This window comes from Cibotium barometz, chromosome 26 (genome assembly GCF_041138505.1).
Source record: "Cibotium barometz isolate CiBa-2024 chromosome 26, ASM4113850v1, whole genome shotgun sequence".
Classification (NCBI taxonomy): Eukaryota; Viridiplantae; Streptophyta; class Polypodiopsida; order Cyatheales; family Cibotiaceae; genus Cibotium; species Cibotium barometz.
The window spans coordinates 2,368,163-2,382,632 of NC_141071.1; the positions used below are offsets into that span (position 1 = coordinate 2,368,163).

The 14,470-nt window shown below is 46.4% G+C and overlaps 1 protein-coding gene across 5 annotated transcripts in view; it reads right to left on the reverse strand.

The window, feature by feature from the left end:
- Window positions 1–722: 722 nt before the first annotated feature.
- LOC147623571 (G-protein coupled receptor) overlaps window positions 723–14,470 on the reverse strand; it is a 67,638-nt gene continuing 53,890 nt past the window's right edge. For 3 of the 5 annotated variants that reach the window (XM_086820143.1, XM_086820144.1, XM_086820140.1), the window contains 10 exons: window positions 12,733–12,781; window positions 5,752–5,845; window positions 5,621–5,673; window positions 5,400–5,484; window positions 5,138–5,240; window positions 4,920–5,012; window positions 2,458–2,518; window positions 2,297–2,363; window positions 2,171–2,224; window positions 723–1,311 (listed from right to left, as the gene is read on the reverse strand). In XM_086820143.1, the coding sequence (XP_086676269.1) occupies window positions 1,258–1,311; window positions 2,171–2,224; window positions 2,297–2,363; window positions 2,458–2,518; window positions 4,920–5,012; window positions 5,138–5,240; window positions 5,400–5,484; window positions 5,621–5,673; window positions 5,752–5,845; window positions 12,733–12,781 (713 nt within the window). In that variant the 3' untranslated portion in view covers window positions 723–1,257. The remainder of the gene's footprint in view (window positions 1,312–2,170; window positions 2,225–2,296; window positions 2,364–2,457; window positions 2,519–4,919; window positions 5,013–5,137; window positions 5,241–5,399; window positions 5,485–5,620; window positions 5,674–5,751; window positions 5,846–12,732; window positions 12,782–14,470) is intronic. The other 2 variants (XM_086820141.1, XM_086820142.1) reach the window with 2 other exon arrangements.

Below are 14,470 nucleotides of genomic sequence, written 5' to 3' on the forward strand. Positions count from 1 at the left end.
CAGTTCTGATTCTCATGCTACCACGTTGGGTTAACTCTCGACCCACCCTACCAAAGAAGTTTCTTCACGTGTGCTCATACACCCATACCACTAAGTGTCTCTCACAATGACAAGATCTTGCTGGAGTAGTTAACCCTTGACCCAACCTACCAAAGAAGAAGTAAGTTCGAAAAAATTACTCCATGCGTGCACATACAAGCAACAAAACAGTGCAACATTGTCTACTCGACAAACCCATACCCTACAAGCATTATTTGTATCCTATAATCATATCTAGACAACTTTTTGTTCTATGTTTAGGGTGCATTTGTTGGACCTTTTGATCTTATTGCCTTACCGAATCCTACAATATTATATTTTGAACTCCAAAGTTAGCTTGATGATCAAGTGTTCCTGAGTGAAAAGAGGTAACAACTGTTGATATGCCCCCTCTAAAGAAGCGTTGCCTCCAAGGGCCGGTAGGGTCTATCAAACTACAGCTTCCCTACCTTTTGTACTAGCTTTAAGATGTATATTATTTCACAAAGTCTACTACTATCAAACATCCTTGAGAACATAATAGACTGACAAGATGTTACTTTGTGAGAGATTGTAACCCACCTATGACAAGCACTCCCCCCCACTCTCCCCCCAAAAAACAGCCAATTAAAGTTACAAGCTATTTAAGGGTTTAGAAGGATGTTCACAATTTAGTTTGTGGTTACAATCAAGATACTACTAAGAAAGCCAATATACCATAGATTTATATTTTGAACTCCAAAGTTAGCTTGATGATTTAAGTATTCCTGAGCCAAAAGGGGTTGATATGCCGCGCCAAGACAACATCCAAACATATGAAACCATAAACATGTTTGCTTGTTTTAAAGTGACAAAAGCCTTGGCTCCAAGGGCCTGTAGACTATCCAACCTTTTGTATCAGCTTTAAGATTATATTATTTGCCGAAGTCTACGACCTTGAGAACATACAGGATTGACAACATGTTATTTTGTGAGAGAGACTATGACCTTAACAACAACAACAACAACAACAACCCTTCCCCCCCCCCTCCCCCCCCCCAAAAAAAAAAAAAAACCCCAAAAACACACACACACACATCTTCCGAACTTATCCACCACTTCGACTACACAACGGGAGTCAAATTGACGTGTTAAATGGGATGCCAGTAAAGCAAGGCTGTGCACAACACAATGACTAATGCTCCTAAAACCTTGTCCTTCATTTGGGATCAGTTTCTCCATCCCATGTCGAAGGGAGTTTCATGTCATTGGGACCTCAATGATAGGTTGATAAGATTCCTCAACATCCTGAACCTGCATGGTAGCAATGCTGAATAATTTTCTGAATGAAATCAATCTAAAAGCTTGTCTAGAAACTACAGGTACGTGAATGCATGTGTGCACGTGTGCAAACTAGTTTACATCCATCTTTATACATGTTTGCATATCAGCTAGACGTAAGCCTCTGCATACGTGTGGCAAGCATGCCTCAGGACTAAATGCCACGGGGTCTTAAAGACCCTTGTCAGGTGGCATCAATGGATGGCATTGATCGAAATCGTGATGCCTTTTTTGGACCATTAAACTAGGCTAAGTACACATGGTTTCATTGCTTGAAGGTATAGTGTAGTGGTAAGATATTTCCAATGGTGACCCAAGGTCTCGAGTTCAAATCCTCTTTTGCACATAACATCTTGCTCCAAAATTTTCTAAATCCCAAACCCAAATTCACCCTCATTCCATGATGTAAACAATGAAGTAAACTATGATTTGTTGAGTAAACTAGGAAGTAAACTATGCCCGCTTAGTAAACTAGGAAGTAAACTATGCCCATTTAGTAAACTAAGAAGTAAACTATGATCGCTTAGTAACCTAGTTTACTCGGCCTAGTTTACTCAACCTAGTTTACTTTATCTAATGGCCCAAAAAAGGCGTCGCCATTTTGATCAATGCCATCCTGACAAGGGTCTTTAAGACCCCGTGGCACTTAGTCCTGAGGGCAAGCATGTGCACGTGTGCGCTTTTGTGAACGTGCACACAAACACTTGTTTCTGACATGAGCGCCTCTACATGTGCATGCATGTGTGCATGTTGGCTGGTGGGGGGTATGTGTCTGTGTGTTGAGAGAGAGAGAGAGAGAGAGGGGGGATGGATTTGAACTGTATCAACTTACTTTTTCAAGAGTCTCACTTAGAAGGGGCACAGCAGGTAGTGCCACCAACCCATGCTGCCAATAGAAAATCCATTCTTTAAATCTTATAATGTTACATTCTTTTAAATGCCTGGAAATTTCTAGTACCTTTTGTTGAACCTTGCCTTTGTATGCAACCCCTGCACAGCCAAAGATGGTGACTACAACTAGGACCCTGCAAAAAGGATAGAACCATATATGAGAGCAGATAAAAGCTATGCATGCATGCATACTTTTTACACATGTAAATCTACATCATTGATACTTACATACAAGTGACTGGCCCGAAATTTCCAAGGATTCCAGATTCCTTGTGAGTTTCTTGATTTTCTGCAAGCAAATATTCAATTCTAAATAAGTGTAAGTAGAATACACAAAGATATGTGGGATCTGAAGTATTTGGAAGCAACAAAACAATTGCATCAAGGGTCAAGGGTAAACATGGACAAGGCTCTTTACAGACAAACCCCTGCCCATTGGACATGCGGAGGCTGGATCACTCCTGTCCACTTCCATCCCACACACGTTCAGTCCTCTGTTACAGATGTGGCGAATGCCCCCTACCTGAAGGATCACCACATTTCTCAAGCTCTAAGGATCGCTATACCCGTAACTGCCCCACACAGAGGGCAAGCACTTCCGCTTCTCCATCCATGGACTTCACCTTTCCAACCACACACCTCATCTCGATGGGAGGAGGAGCACACCCCTTGTCCCAAAATCCAATGCCAATCACCTCCCCTCCCTCCTTAGGAGTCTCTCACTGCCCACTCGACCAGCCAATGATCAACCCCCCACATGCACAATGATCACCCGTGCCCAAAAGAAGGCTCTAGGAGCCACCTCAACTAAAGAAGATGCATCTCCCTTCCCCGCAATCTAGTGGATAATGCATTCTTACAAGCCTACAAGGATCTTGTGAACACACCACCATAGGAGGCTGCCATCCCTCCTAGCTCACCATCTACACCATCCTCATTCCCAGAGATATTGACCCATCAATCCATTGCCTTGTTCAAAGCTGCGGACTCGATGTGTCCCTTCATGATCTACTTCATTGGTACTTCGAGGTCCGCCAACAACTTGCAGCATTGCTCACTCAATGGGAAGGACAGAGTCCATCAACTTCTCTTCGTGGCGGGTGACCTTGGCTTGGGGAATGGGACATTGCCACATGCATGGCATTAGGAATTTTTTGAGGTCATTTAGAGGGCCTTGTAAGGAAGTTTGACCAGAATATTCCCTCCAAAAAGGGGCACCGGATAAATTTTTTTGCAAACGAACTCCAAATTTGTCGGACTTCACATATTTAGATTCTACTCTTCAAAAGCTATCCATTGATATATAACACGATAGGGTTCGGAGAAGGGACAAGATCGATATGGAGGCAAAAAGGAATCTTCTAGGTATCTATCTTGTCCCTTCTCTAAACCCTATCGTGTTATATATCAATGGATAGCTTTTGAAGAGTAGAAGAGTAGAATCTAAATATGTGAAGTCCGACAAATTTGGAGTTCGTTTGCAAAAAATTTATCCGGTGCTCCTTTTTGGAGGGAATATTCTGATCAAACTTCCTTACAAGGCCCTCTAAATGACCTCAAAAAATTCCTAATGGGATAGGCCCATCAACTGCCGCCCTCACAGACTACCGGAGCCCTCATAATTACCCCAGTTGGGGTCGAGCACAATCTGGACACACTTATTAATGCTCGTAAACAAAATGAAATGGCACAAAACCAAACAAGATAGCAATGCTGAAATTTAAATGACACTGCAATACGGCTGGAAAGGGTTGAACACTAAGAAAAAAATTCCGATGCTGAGGCGAAACGGGAAAATGAGGGGGAAGGCTCAAAACCAAGGTTGGGCAGTGGGCTGAGGTAGGGCAGCAAGAAAAAGAAGAGACGGGCAGGGGGAAGAAGGTGTAGCAAAGAGGGGCAATGGTGGGCAGAGGAGGGGGAAAGCGTGGAGTTGAGGGGGAAGGTAGGTGGGGTGCACAAAGGAGGGCGAGGAGAGGGTGCAGCCTCAACAGCCGGGGAGTTCACGACCTGGGGAGTACTTGGATTTACAATACCGTAATCTAGACCATAATCCCCAGCCTCTCATATCCAACCTATTGGCCCTTGGTGTAGACATTTGTCCCCTATCATGAGGTGCCAGTCTACATGACCCTTGGCATAGACGTAAGTCTCTTGCCATGAGGTGTCATGTCCACACTATGGAGCCTGTCCATAGGTTTGGAAGTGTAGAGAATGCCCAAATAGCGACAGCCCCCGCCTGTTGACAGTCCACATTAATGGCACATCACATTCTGGTACAATCATAGATGGTGGATCTGGTGTCAACTTGATGCCTCGGTTCACCCTACATGCCATTGGCACCTGGCCTGCAACCTTCTGTGTACGGATGGCTAATCAGCGGTCACTCCCTTGGGGCCTGGTGGAGGGAGTACCAGTGCAGATGGTCGGTTTATTCTTGACTTTGTTGTAATCTGCCTTCCAGAGGTTAACAGAGCATAATGCCCAAGGCAAACAAATTTGTAGTATAGCTCAGGTCCTTTAACTTCACTAGCTAGATTATGATGCTTGACTCTTGAGTGGCTTTCGCATCGCGCTATCCATAAGGGGGTTTGAGTTTGAAGCCCAACACCTAAGATTTAACATCTGATTGCTTTTTGCAACAAAAGGCCTCACAAGGGTTGTTTTCATTGAAACCAAGGGTGCTCACTTACCACACAGCTTAGAGAGGAAAAATTCGACCGGATCGTAACCCTTCACAGGCACCGTTACCTTCACTTCATATGGCTGCTCTCTGGGAATCTCACCTACAATATCAACAAAACTCACTTCTTCATCACCTTAATGATTTGCCTCAAACAAACCCCAATTGGAGTCAAAAGCTTATGGAAAGATGAAATCATTTTTTGAAAGCATTGATTGAGGCAAGTACATTGCCAGTTCACTTCTAAAAGAGTGGGTGATTTCATTGTTGACACACCACCAATAGCAGCTGTGCCTGAAAGTTTGACTGAGAGCCCATTGGCTGGTTGTACCTACGCATTCAAAAACCAAAAAGAAAAAAAACATTTTAAAATTTTAAATCATCTTCTGAGAGAATGAGTGACTGCGTGTCAATGAGCCCTTGCCAATTGCACCATGTTGCCCAGCTGGGGGAAAGAAATAGAGGCATAAGGTTAATTATTTCTACTTACTTGAATCAGCGGTTTCTCAACATTGCTTGCGAAGCCAGCAGTGACAGTCAGATAAAGAGAGACACTCCTTTGATTTGTGTCATAGCTGCATTACAACACATTTGCTAGAGATAATGCTACCCAGCAGGGCATGTGAGTTGGAACCCCGACATCTGAATATAATACATTCACAACAAACGATAAAGAAATAACATTTCAGATTTCACAACATTGAAAATAACCTGTAGTTATGATAGGGTTTACGGAATGCCCATTGTGTTATACCATTCTTTACCTGCATTGCAATAATCCAGAGTTGTATATCTTAGCACATTACTCTACACGATTTATCAAGCCTTAAGTAGACACGTACCACCTCCCATCCTCTTGGTTTGAACCCAACAGAGAAACCTGGAGATATCCGGGGGCCACGTCCACTGCAATTTACTGCGACTAACACCTCTGCCCTACATCAGGTTTAAAAAAGAAAGTAAAACACCAGAGGCGGATCACCTCACTAAGCAGATGCGTAGGTTAACACTGGGAAATGATGCATGTTATGATGTGTTGTTGTGTGTCGCTGGTGAATAAAACCAAACGCTTGGGACCTACTAGACGCAGAATTTATAGCTGACACCCTTGGAGCCGTTTTTGCCCTAATTTGACATCCTGCTAATCAATTGGAATTGCAGCCTCTCCCCGATTTCGACCCCTATTTCAGAGGGCTAGAAGCAGCGAAGAGTCGTAAGACCGCCCATACACACGATACAATCTTCACAAATTCATTCAGGGAGGAGGGAGACTGCTACTATCTGAAGGGGTTTCGTCAACGTCATTAGCAACAAACCCCTCACCCCACCTCAACTTAATTAGTAGCGAACTCCTCACCCCGCCTCGACAGCCCCCAACCTAGCCCATTACGCCACAACCGTCCTTGCCGTTCCACAAACCTTCCACATTGCTACACCTTCCCCTTGCCAACCTATTCCTCAGATGACCTACCTCCCACCACTCATTCCTAATCCTCCTACACTAACCACCATGGCAATAGTCCCCACCATGAACCGTCCTCCTCGCCCTCCCCAACCCCGCAATCGCCCCTTCCTTTGCTACAAATGTGGGGAATATGGTCATTACCAAAGCCGATGCTCCCTTCCTGAAGGTGCTCCACCCTGCAAGCATTGTCCAGAATGGAAGGATCATTATACTTGGGATTGCCCCAAGTAAAGGGCATCCACTTCCTCCGACTTCACATTCCCAGCCCCTACCACCCTCTTAGTCTCAGTAGGATCCACCGTCCACTTGCCACCCTTCCTGTCCCACCCTTGGTGTGTCCGTCACACCCACACCGAGGATCCACCATCTGCCATAGTGGTCATTTGATCACAAAGAAAGGCCATGCCTAAAGAGCAAATGGGGGATGAGCCCAATGATAACACTCCTCCACTCCCCCACATAGTCATAGATCAGTCCTTCTTGCAAGCCTTTAAGGACCTCCACAACCACCCCTCCGTGTCGGACAAACTACCTACACCCTCCCCCCCCACATTCCAAACCACTGCTCTTCCACATTTTTCTATGGAGGATCTACTTAGGGAAAATACAATGATAGTGAACCACTTTGATCTTCTCCAGATTAGCCCTTTTGTCCGACAATGTCTCAGTGCACTATTGGAGCAACTCAATGGTACGTCAAATAATTCTAGTGCTGGGTAGTATGGTGGATTTCCACTCCCTTCAGGCGTTGCCGGTTGCATGGGTATCAATTGTACCAGTCCTTCCCTTATTGACTACCGGAGCCCCCGCCTCTCTGTGGAGAGGCTGTCGATGGTGGCTCTAGGGTAAACCTCATGCCAAAATTCACACTCCATGTAGTTGGTCTCAAGGTAACACAACCAGCCCACTTTTTGGGGCAATTGTCAATGGTGGCTCTGGGGTAAACCTCATGCTAGAATTCACACTCCATGCGGTCGGTCTCAAGGTAACACGACCATCCAACTTCTGTGTTTGGATGGCCGACCAATGGGAAGTGACCTCCATCGGCTTGGTAGAAGGTGTCATTGTAGTTATCCAGGGGATCCCATTCCTACTAGATTTTGTGGTGATCCGGCTTTTTGAAGTCCGAGGTGCCTACTCATTACTCATTGGTTGACCATGGCTTAGAAGTATAGGTGTCCTGCACGATTGGGTTCTGACCTATTCTGGATTCCTCAAAAGTTAAAATTGGAGGAAGGTTTGGACCAAGGGCTCCGTGCTGCCACAGTAGCCCCCACTTCATCTTCCAACTCTCAGAAGATCACCTCTTGGAGAAGAAGGCCTTTTTCCCCATGGTGATGAGTCGGAACTACTTGACTGGCTCCAAGCAGTGGAAGACCTGACATCCTGCATGGTGGACATCATGGAGGTACCAAGCGACTCCCCCAACCCTTCCTCTGAGCACTATGAGGCTGTAGGGCTAGGAGAACCCATCACAGGTTGCCACGGAGGGCGCAAGACGGTCAAATCCATCTCCCACAAGGCCGACACCCCAAGACAGCTTTCGTCACACAATGGGGTACCTACACACACAACAAGATGCCCTTTGGTCTGTGCAACGCTTTGGTCACCTTCCAACGGATCTTCACAAATATCTTCAGGGAGTACCTCCTCATCTTTCTCCGTTTTCATCGACGATTTTTCGAACTTCGCAGGCACTCATCTTGTCTCCCGGATCGAGGCCTTCCCAGAACATCTTTCTCAATTAGCTCTAGTTTTCGCCAAGTGTCGCTCCTCTCGGCTACGCCTCAACCCCTTTAAGTGTTATTTCTTGGTGGTCTAGAGACTAGGGCACCCTCCTAGGTCACATCATCTCTTCCGAAGGTTTGGCTCCCGGCCCTGATAAAATAATTGCCATCCTTCGCCTTCCTCCTCCAATCAGCCCCAAAGGAACCCAAGTTTTTGTTGGACACAATGGCTATCATCGTCGTTTTATCGATATGTATGCTGATGTGGTCCTTCCATTGACTCACCTAGTCAAGCCATCCACAATCTTCCAGTGGTTTGACCCAGCCTCTACCGCCTTCTCCTACCTTTAAAAAGCGCCTCACCAAAGCTCCCATTCTCATCCCACCCGACTGGACGACCATCTTCCATGTCCACACAGATGCAAGCCTCACTGATGTGGGCACGGTCCTTACTCAACTTAGTGATGAGTGGGAAGGCTTGGCTATAGTCTATGCTTGCCAAAAGTTCTGACACACTCTCTTGCGTTCCCACTTAATCATCATCTCGGTGCTCTCAAGTATCTTCTCAACAAACCCCACGTGGCGGGTTGTGTCTGGCAATGGTTGTTGCTCTTCCAAGAATTCGAAGAGGCAAGGGTCTGTTGAGGTGAGCCGACTGAGAAAAAAATCTGGGAAGGAGGCGGTGAGTTGGGTCGATAAGAAGTGGGTAGGCGGGAGTTGACAAGAGGGTGCGGATAATTGTCAAAGGGGGGGGTGAATTAAGCGGATGGTTGACAGGTTGGGGTCGGTAGTCGACCCGGGAGGGGGGGCGATAGTCAACAAAGTGTGGGCGGCGGATAATCGACAAAGTGGCGGACAATCAACAAAGTGGGGGGGCGGGGGGGGGGGGGGGGGGGTTGTGGGCGGATAACCGATGAAGTGAGGGGAGGGCGGACAGTCGACAAAAGGGAGGGGGGTGGATAAACGACTAAGTGAGGGGAGGGCGGACAGTCGACAAAAGGGAGGGGGTGGATAACCGACAAGAGGGGGTGGGGCGGTTAGACGAAGGGAGGGTGGCCATGAGACAAGGGGGAGGGGGTGGCTAGGTACCCGACGAGGGGGGTGGGGTGGGTAGACGACAAGAGGGGCCGGGGTTAGGCGGATGGCATGAGGTGAGGTGGGGTTGGGTGGTTGAAACAAGGGTGGGGGGATAGTCGAGGGGGGCCACGGAGGGTCGAAGCGGAGAGCCCCTGGCAGACATCCGAAAAGTGGAGGGGATGTCGCCCCAGTCCCATCCTAAAAGTGTAGGGGGGATGTTGCCCCGGCCCCATCCGAAAAGTGGAGGGGGGGATGCCCCGGCAAACGGCATGTGTGGCGAAAGGAGCCGGCGGATGGCACAAAAAGAAGGGGGGGGGTAGCGGATGGTACGAGTGCAGAGGGGGGTTGACGGATGGTCCCAAGGGAGAAGGTTAGTGGATGATTCAGAGGAATGGAACTAGAGAGAGAAGGGAGATGAACTAGGAGGATAGAACGAGAGGGAGAAGGGGGATGAACCAGGACACAGTGGAGAGATTTTCTTTTCTTTTTTTTTAAAATATGGAAGGGGGTGGGCTATGGTAAAAGAAAGGCTGCAAAAGGGAGTCTTCGGGGAAATAATTCTTGATCCTAGAGCCGTTGACTAGTGGGAGAAGCAGATCGTCCAAGGTGCAGAGTTGCGCGGCTCTGTGAGGGAGAATTTGGTGGATGAGGAATGGTCCTTCCTATGATAGAACGAGCTTCTTTGCCCGTTTCAAATAACGAGCTTGGTACACCAAGACCAACTCGCCGTCTTGAAATTGGGGCCTCCTGAGATGGCGGTCATGCCATGCTTTCCTTCTGTTTTGTTCCACCTCCAAAGCTTGGCTGGCCACCTCCGTCGTCCAAAATGGTCAGACGGAGCAGTGAAGCATTGTGGGTGGAGTCATCTTGGCAAGAGGTCCCTACCCTATATGACCCTTGGTTGAATTCGAAGGGTAAAACGGCCTCCAAGCCGTGGACCAGCTGAAAGGGGCTGTGGCGTGTAGTGGCTTTGAAAGCAGCTCTGTAAGTCCACAAGGTGCTGAGAAGGGTCCCTGACCAGTGACTGGGATGTTGATGGCACATCTTAGAGTGTAAGTGACATAGCACCTTGTTGGTGCTTTCCGCTTGCCCATTAGCCTGGGGGTAATAAGCACATGACTTGCATGGAAGATCTTATAGCTGTTTAGTAAGGTGGTGATGATTACATTGATGAAGTGGGAACCTATGTCACTGGTGATTTCTAAGGGGCAACTAAAGCAAACAAGGATGTGCTCATATAAGAAACGAGCCACCGTGTTGGCCGTGCAATCCTTGGTGTGGACTTCTGCCCACTTGGTCGCGTGATCAGTGGCGATAAGAATGTATCTGCATCTCCTCGGGTGTGCCACTGGGTCGATGGGCCCAATGAAATCAAGACCTCATTTCTCAAATGGAGACCAAGCGAGGGAAATCTGGAGGGGCCGGTGATTTTGACAGGTGGGTTTGGGCCCACACCGTGGGCAAGTGTCACAAGATTTTGCAAATTGAATAGAATCTTTGAACATGGTGGGCCACTACACGCCCCAGATGTGGCCAGGATAGTGACTACCAGCAGGGCCAGAGTGTGCATGGCACTTCATGAGGACTAACGCACCTGCGTAAAACAACGTCATGACCAGCTTTGTAGAGTTGACCAGCTATTATTTGGAAGAGACGGCTTTTTAAGCCGGCGCTTGTCCTTGGGGCTAGCACCCATTGGAAAGTGTCTTGTGGAAAGCAAAGCAAGGTTATCCCCGTACCAGTCCGGGGCAGCATCAACTTTGAAAAGAACACTATCAAGAAGGTCATCCTCAATACCTGTTTGCAGGCTCCCCCGCGTCGATGTAGGAAAGGTGGTCCACCATGACGTGATGTTTTCCTGGTCGGAGGAGGATCTCCAAGTAGAATTCTTGGAAGAGCAGCAGCCATCACCAATGAGGTGATAGCTCAAGTGGTGAAGGTGTTTGCCTTGGACTAAGAGGTCCTAGGTTCAAAACTCCTCTTGGTGCTTACTCAGCGGCATCGCCTATGGGTAGATAATTAATCGCCTACAGGCCGGCACATATGGGCAATGAAAAATTGGTAGCTATGGAAGCCAAAGGCCAGTCGAAAAAAAAAAAGCAGCAGCCACCGCCAAACAGGACTAGCCACCTGTGGTTAATTGAGAAGATACTTTAGAGCATGGTGGTCCAAGATGACTATGAAGTGGCAGCCCAAGAGATAGTGGCGGAACTTTTGGCAAGAATACACAATAGCCAAGCCTTCCCTCTCAGTGGTGGTGTAGTTTTGTTCAGCGGGGTTGTGAGGAGGTGGCTAGCATAATAGATGGGTCTGTCCATCTTATATTTGTCACTGGGCTGAGTAAGGACCGCGCCCACAATAGTGAGGCTTGCATATGTATGGACATGGAAGATGATCGTCCAATCGGGTCGGTGCTTTTTAAGGTAGGAGAATGCAGTAGAGGCTCCTCTCAGTGGTGGTGTAGTTTTGTTCAGCAGGGGTGTGAGGAGGCGGCTAGGGGTCTGTCCATTTTATATTTCTCACTGGGCTGAGTAAGGACCACTCCCACAACAGTGAGGCTTGCATCTATATGGACATGGAAGATGATTGTCCAATCGGGTGGGATGAGAATGGGAGCTTCGGTCAGGCGCTTTTTAAGGTAGGAGAATGCAGTAGAGGCTGGGTCAGACGATTGGAAGATGGTGAATGGCTTGACTAGGTAAGTTAGGGGAAGGGCCACGTCGGCATACGTGTCGATGAAATGACGATGGTAGCCTATGTGTTCGACGAAAACCCGAGTGCCTTTGGGACTGATTGGAGGAGGAAGGCGAAGGATGGCAAATATTTTGTCAGGGTCAGGAGCCAAGCCTTCAGAAGAGATGATGTGACCTAGGAGGGTGCCCTGGACCACTAAGAAATGACACTTAAAGGGGTTAAGATGGAGCCGAGAGGAGCGACACTTGGCAAAGACCAGAGCTAACTGAGAGAGATGTTCTAACCAGAGCTCCACTTCAAACTTTGACTTTTCCCACCTTGCAGGCGGATCTTCAAAGCACAATGTTAGATACTTCTTTTGCATACCTTCTATTTTTAGAGCATTCCTTTCTCTTTCTATGCTGAAGAAAGCCTTTGATGAATCCTCTTTATTATCAAGGAGATTAATCATCTTTTTGATTGGGTTGCCGGCGAGGGTGGTCATTCCCTTGATCATCAAATCTTCATAATGGCCTTTCCTAATTTTAATCCTGAAAATATTTCTTTTATGATAGACACTACATTTCAAAGGTGTGCAAGAAGTTTGTTCCAATTAGAACATCACAATCATTTTTTATAAACAAGCAACCTCCACAACGACAAAGTGCCAACCAAGCAGGTTCAATATTAGTGTCCATGCATCCAAAGGGACACCACAGCTGACGTGGGCACTCTTCAAGTGTGTTTTAGTGACTGTGAAATTTGAGAAAGCAAAAGAAGAAGCAAATTAAGCTTAGTTGGTCCAGGAATGAACCTTTTGCCAATAAACCATGGTTATCATGCCACAAAGTGTACTAACTTCGTACATAAAAGATACTTACTTGCATATGTCGTGATCATATGTAACGTTGCAGATGCATCCGAAATCATCTGATTATGCCAACGACATTGAATATCAAACAAAAAATTCGGACGAGGAAGAAAATGTTGAAAAAAAAGGAAAAACTTGTCACACAAGGCCTAAAAATGTGTCTTTAAAGAAACTCGACTAAAACAAACCATTCATGTTATAGAGCAACCAAAAAAAAAAAAAAAACTAATACATAATAATGTTGTACTCCAGGGATTTTGGTTTGGTTTTATGTTTATCTTTTAGGTTGAATGTAAGACTCAAATTCTAGGATTTTGAGAGTTCAGCATACATGCTAGTGGTTAGAGACTAAATTAATCATGTAAAATCAGATGCCAACTACACAAACTTCCAAGCAACTACACAGACTTAAAAGGAAAAGGGACACAACCGTAAGGGTAAATTATGGGTCAAACTCATTCAATACATATGAATTTGTAATGCCAAATAAAACATGTGAACTCGATGCTGATAGAGGAAACATTTCAATGACCCAAGGAAAATGCCTAAAAGTATTATTGGTGCAAAGTATAGACGACAACTATTTTTTTTTCAACAAGAGACTTTGGACAACAACTAATTTTTTTTAACAGAGACTTCTATTAAGTATGACAAAATACACCAAATTTTGGGTTGAAACCTTGTGAGACAGTGCTAAAAGTACAATCTACCTAGTACACACTGCTGACAAAGCCAGTTAGAAAGCTAATAACACCATGATAAACCACTAGGAGAGGTAGTAAAAAACAACTCATGATCCCACTCTTTCATAAAAGCAGATCTCATGGATATAGCTATTGTTGTTGGGAGCGCATGCCACAAATGATGTGTGCCTGTTTGGATGCCTCCTTTTTGAAAGACGAGCTAAGACATGCTCTGCACGCCCTCTCGAAAGGCAAATGCCCAGGGGATAATGGCCTCTCTCCATCCTTATTCTTGCAGTTTGGGGATTACATTGGTGATGATGTTACTACTGCTCTACAGAAGATGTGGTGTACTAGTATGATGCCCCCTTTTATCACGGAGGGTCTTATCCACCTTGTCCCAAAAGGTGCGGATAAAACCAATATTAGACAATGGAGGCCCATTGCTTTGCTTGATTCTTCTTACAAAATCTTAGTGAAGGCAAGTCTGAGGCTTCAGCTTGTTCTTTAGAGAGTTATTTGTGATCCACAAAATGGTTTCCTCCAAGGAAGGAGTACTTTTGATAACATCCTTTCATTTTGGGAAGCTGTGGAGTGGGCTAAATCTAGGCAACAACCCCTTGCCATTCTTTTGCTGGACTTTGAAAAAGCTTATGAGACAGAGTGGATTGGGACTTCTTGGAAGGCATGATGGCACGGGTGGGTTTCTCCCAAGAGTGGATGAGAGGGGTCTCATGTATGTATAGGGAGGCCCACAGCACACTTTTAACCTACAGGGGGCATGGTGAGTGCTTTCAAATCTCCTACTCCATGAGGCAGGGATGCCCCTTAGCTCCACTACTCTACCTTTTAGTAGCGGAGGCTATGAGCAAGTTTCTCAAAGTTACCCCAAGGGTCTCGGGCCTCAGGCTGCCTCTTCGCACAAAGGAAGAGTTATTGGACTCTGAGTTAGCAGATGATATTGCTACGATTTTGGAGGCTTCCGAGGCTTGCCTCTGTGCTTTCCGCAGTGCTTTGGAGATGTTTTGTTTGACAGTAGGCACCTCCATTAATTGGCACAAATCA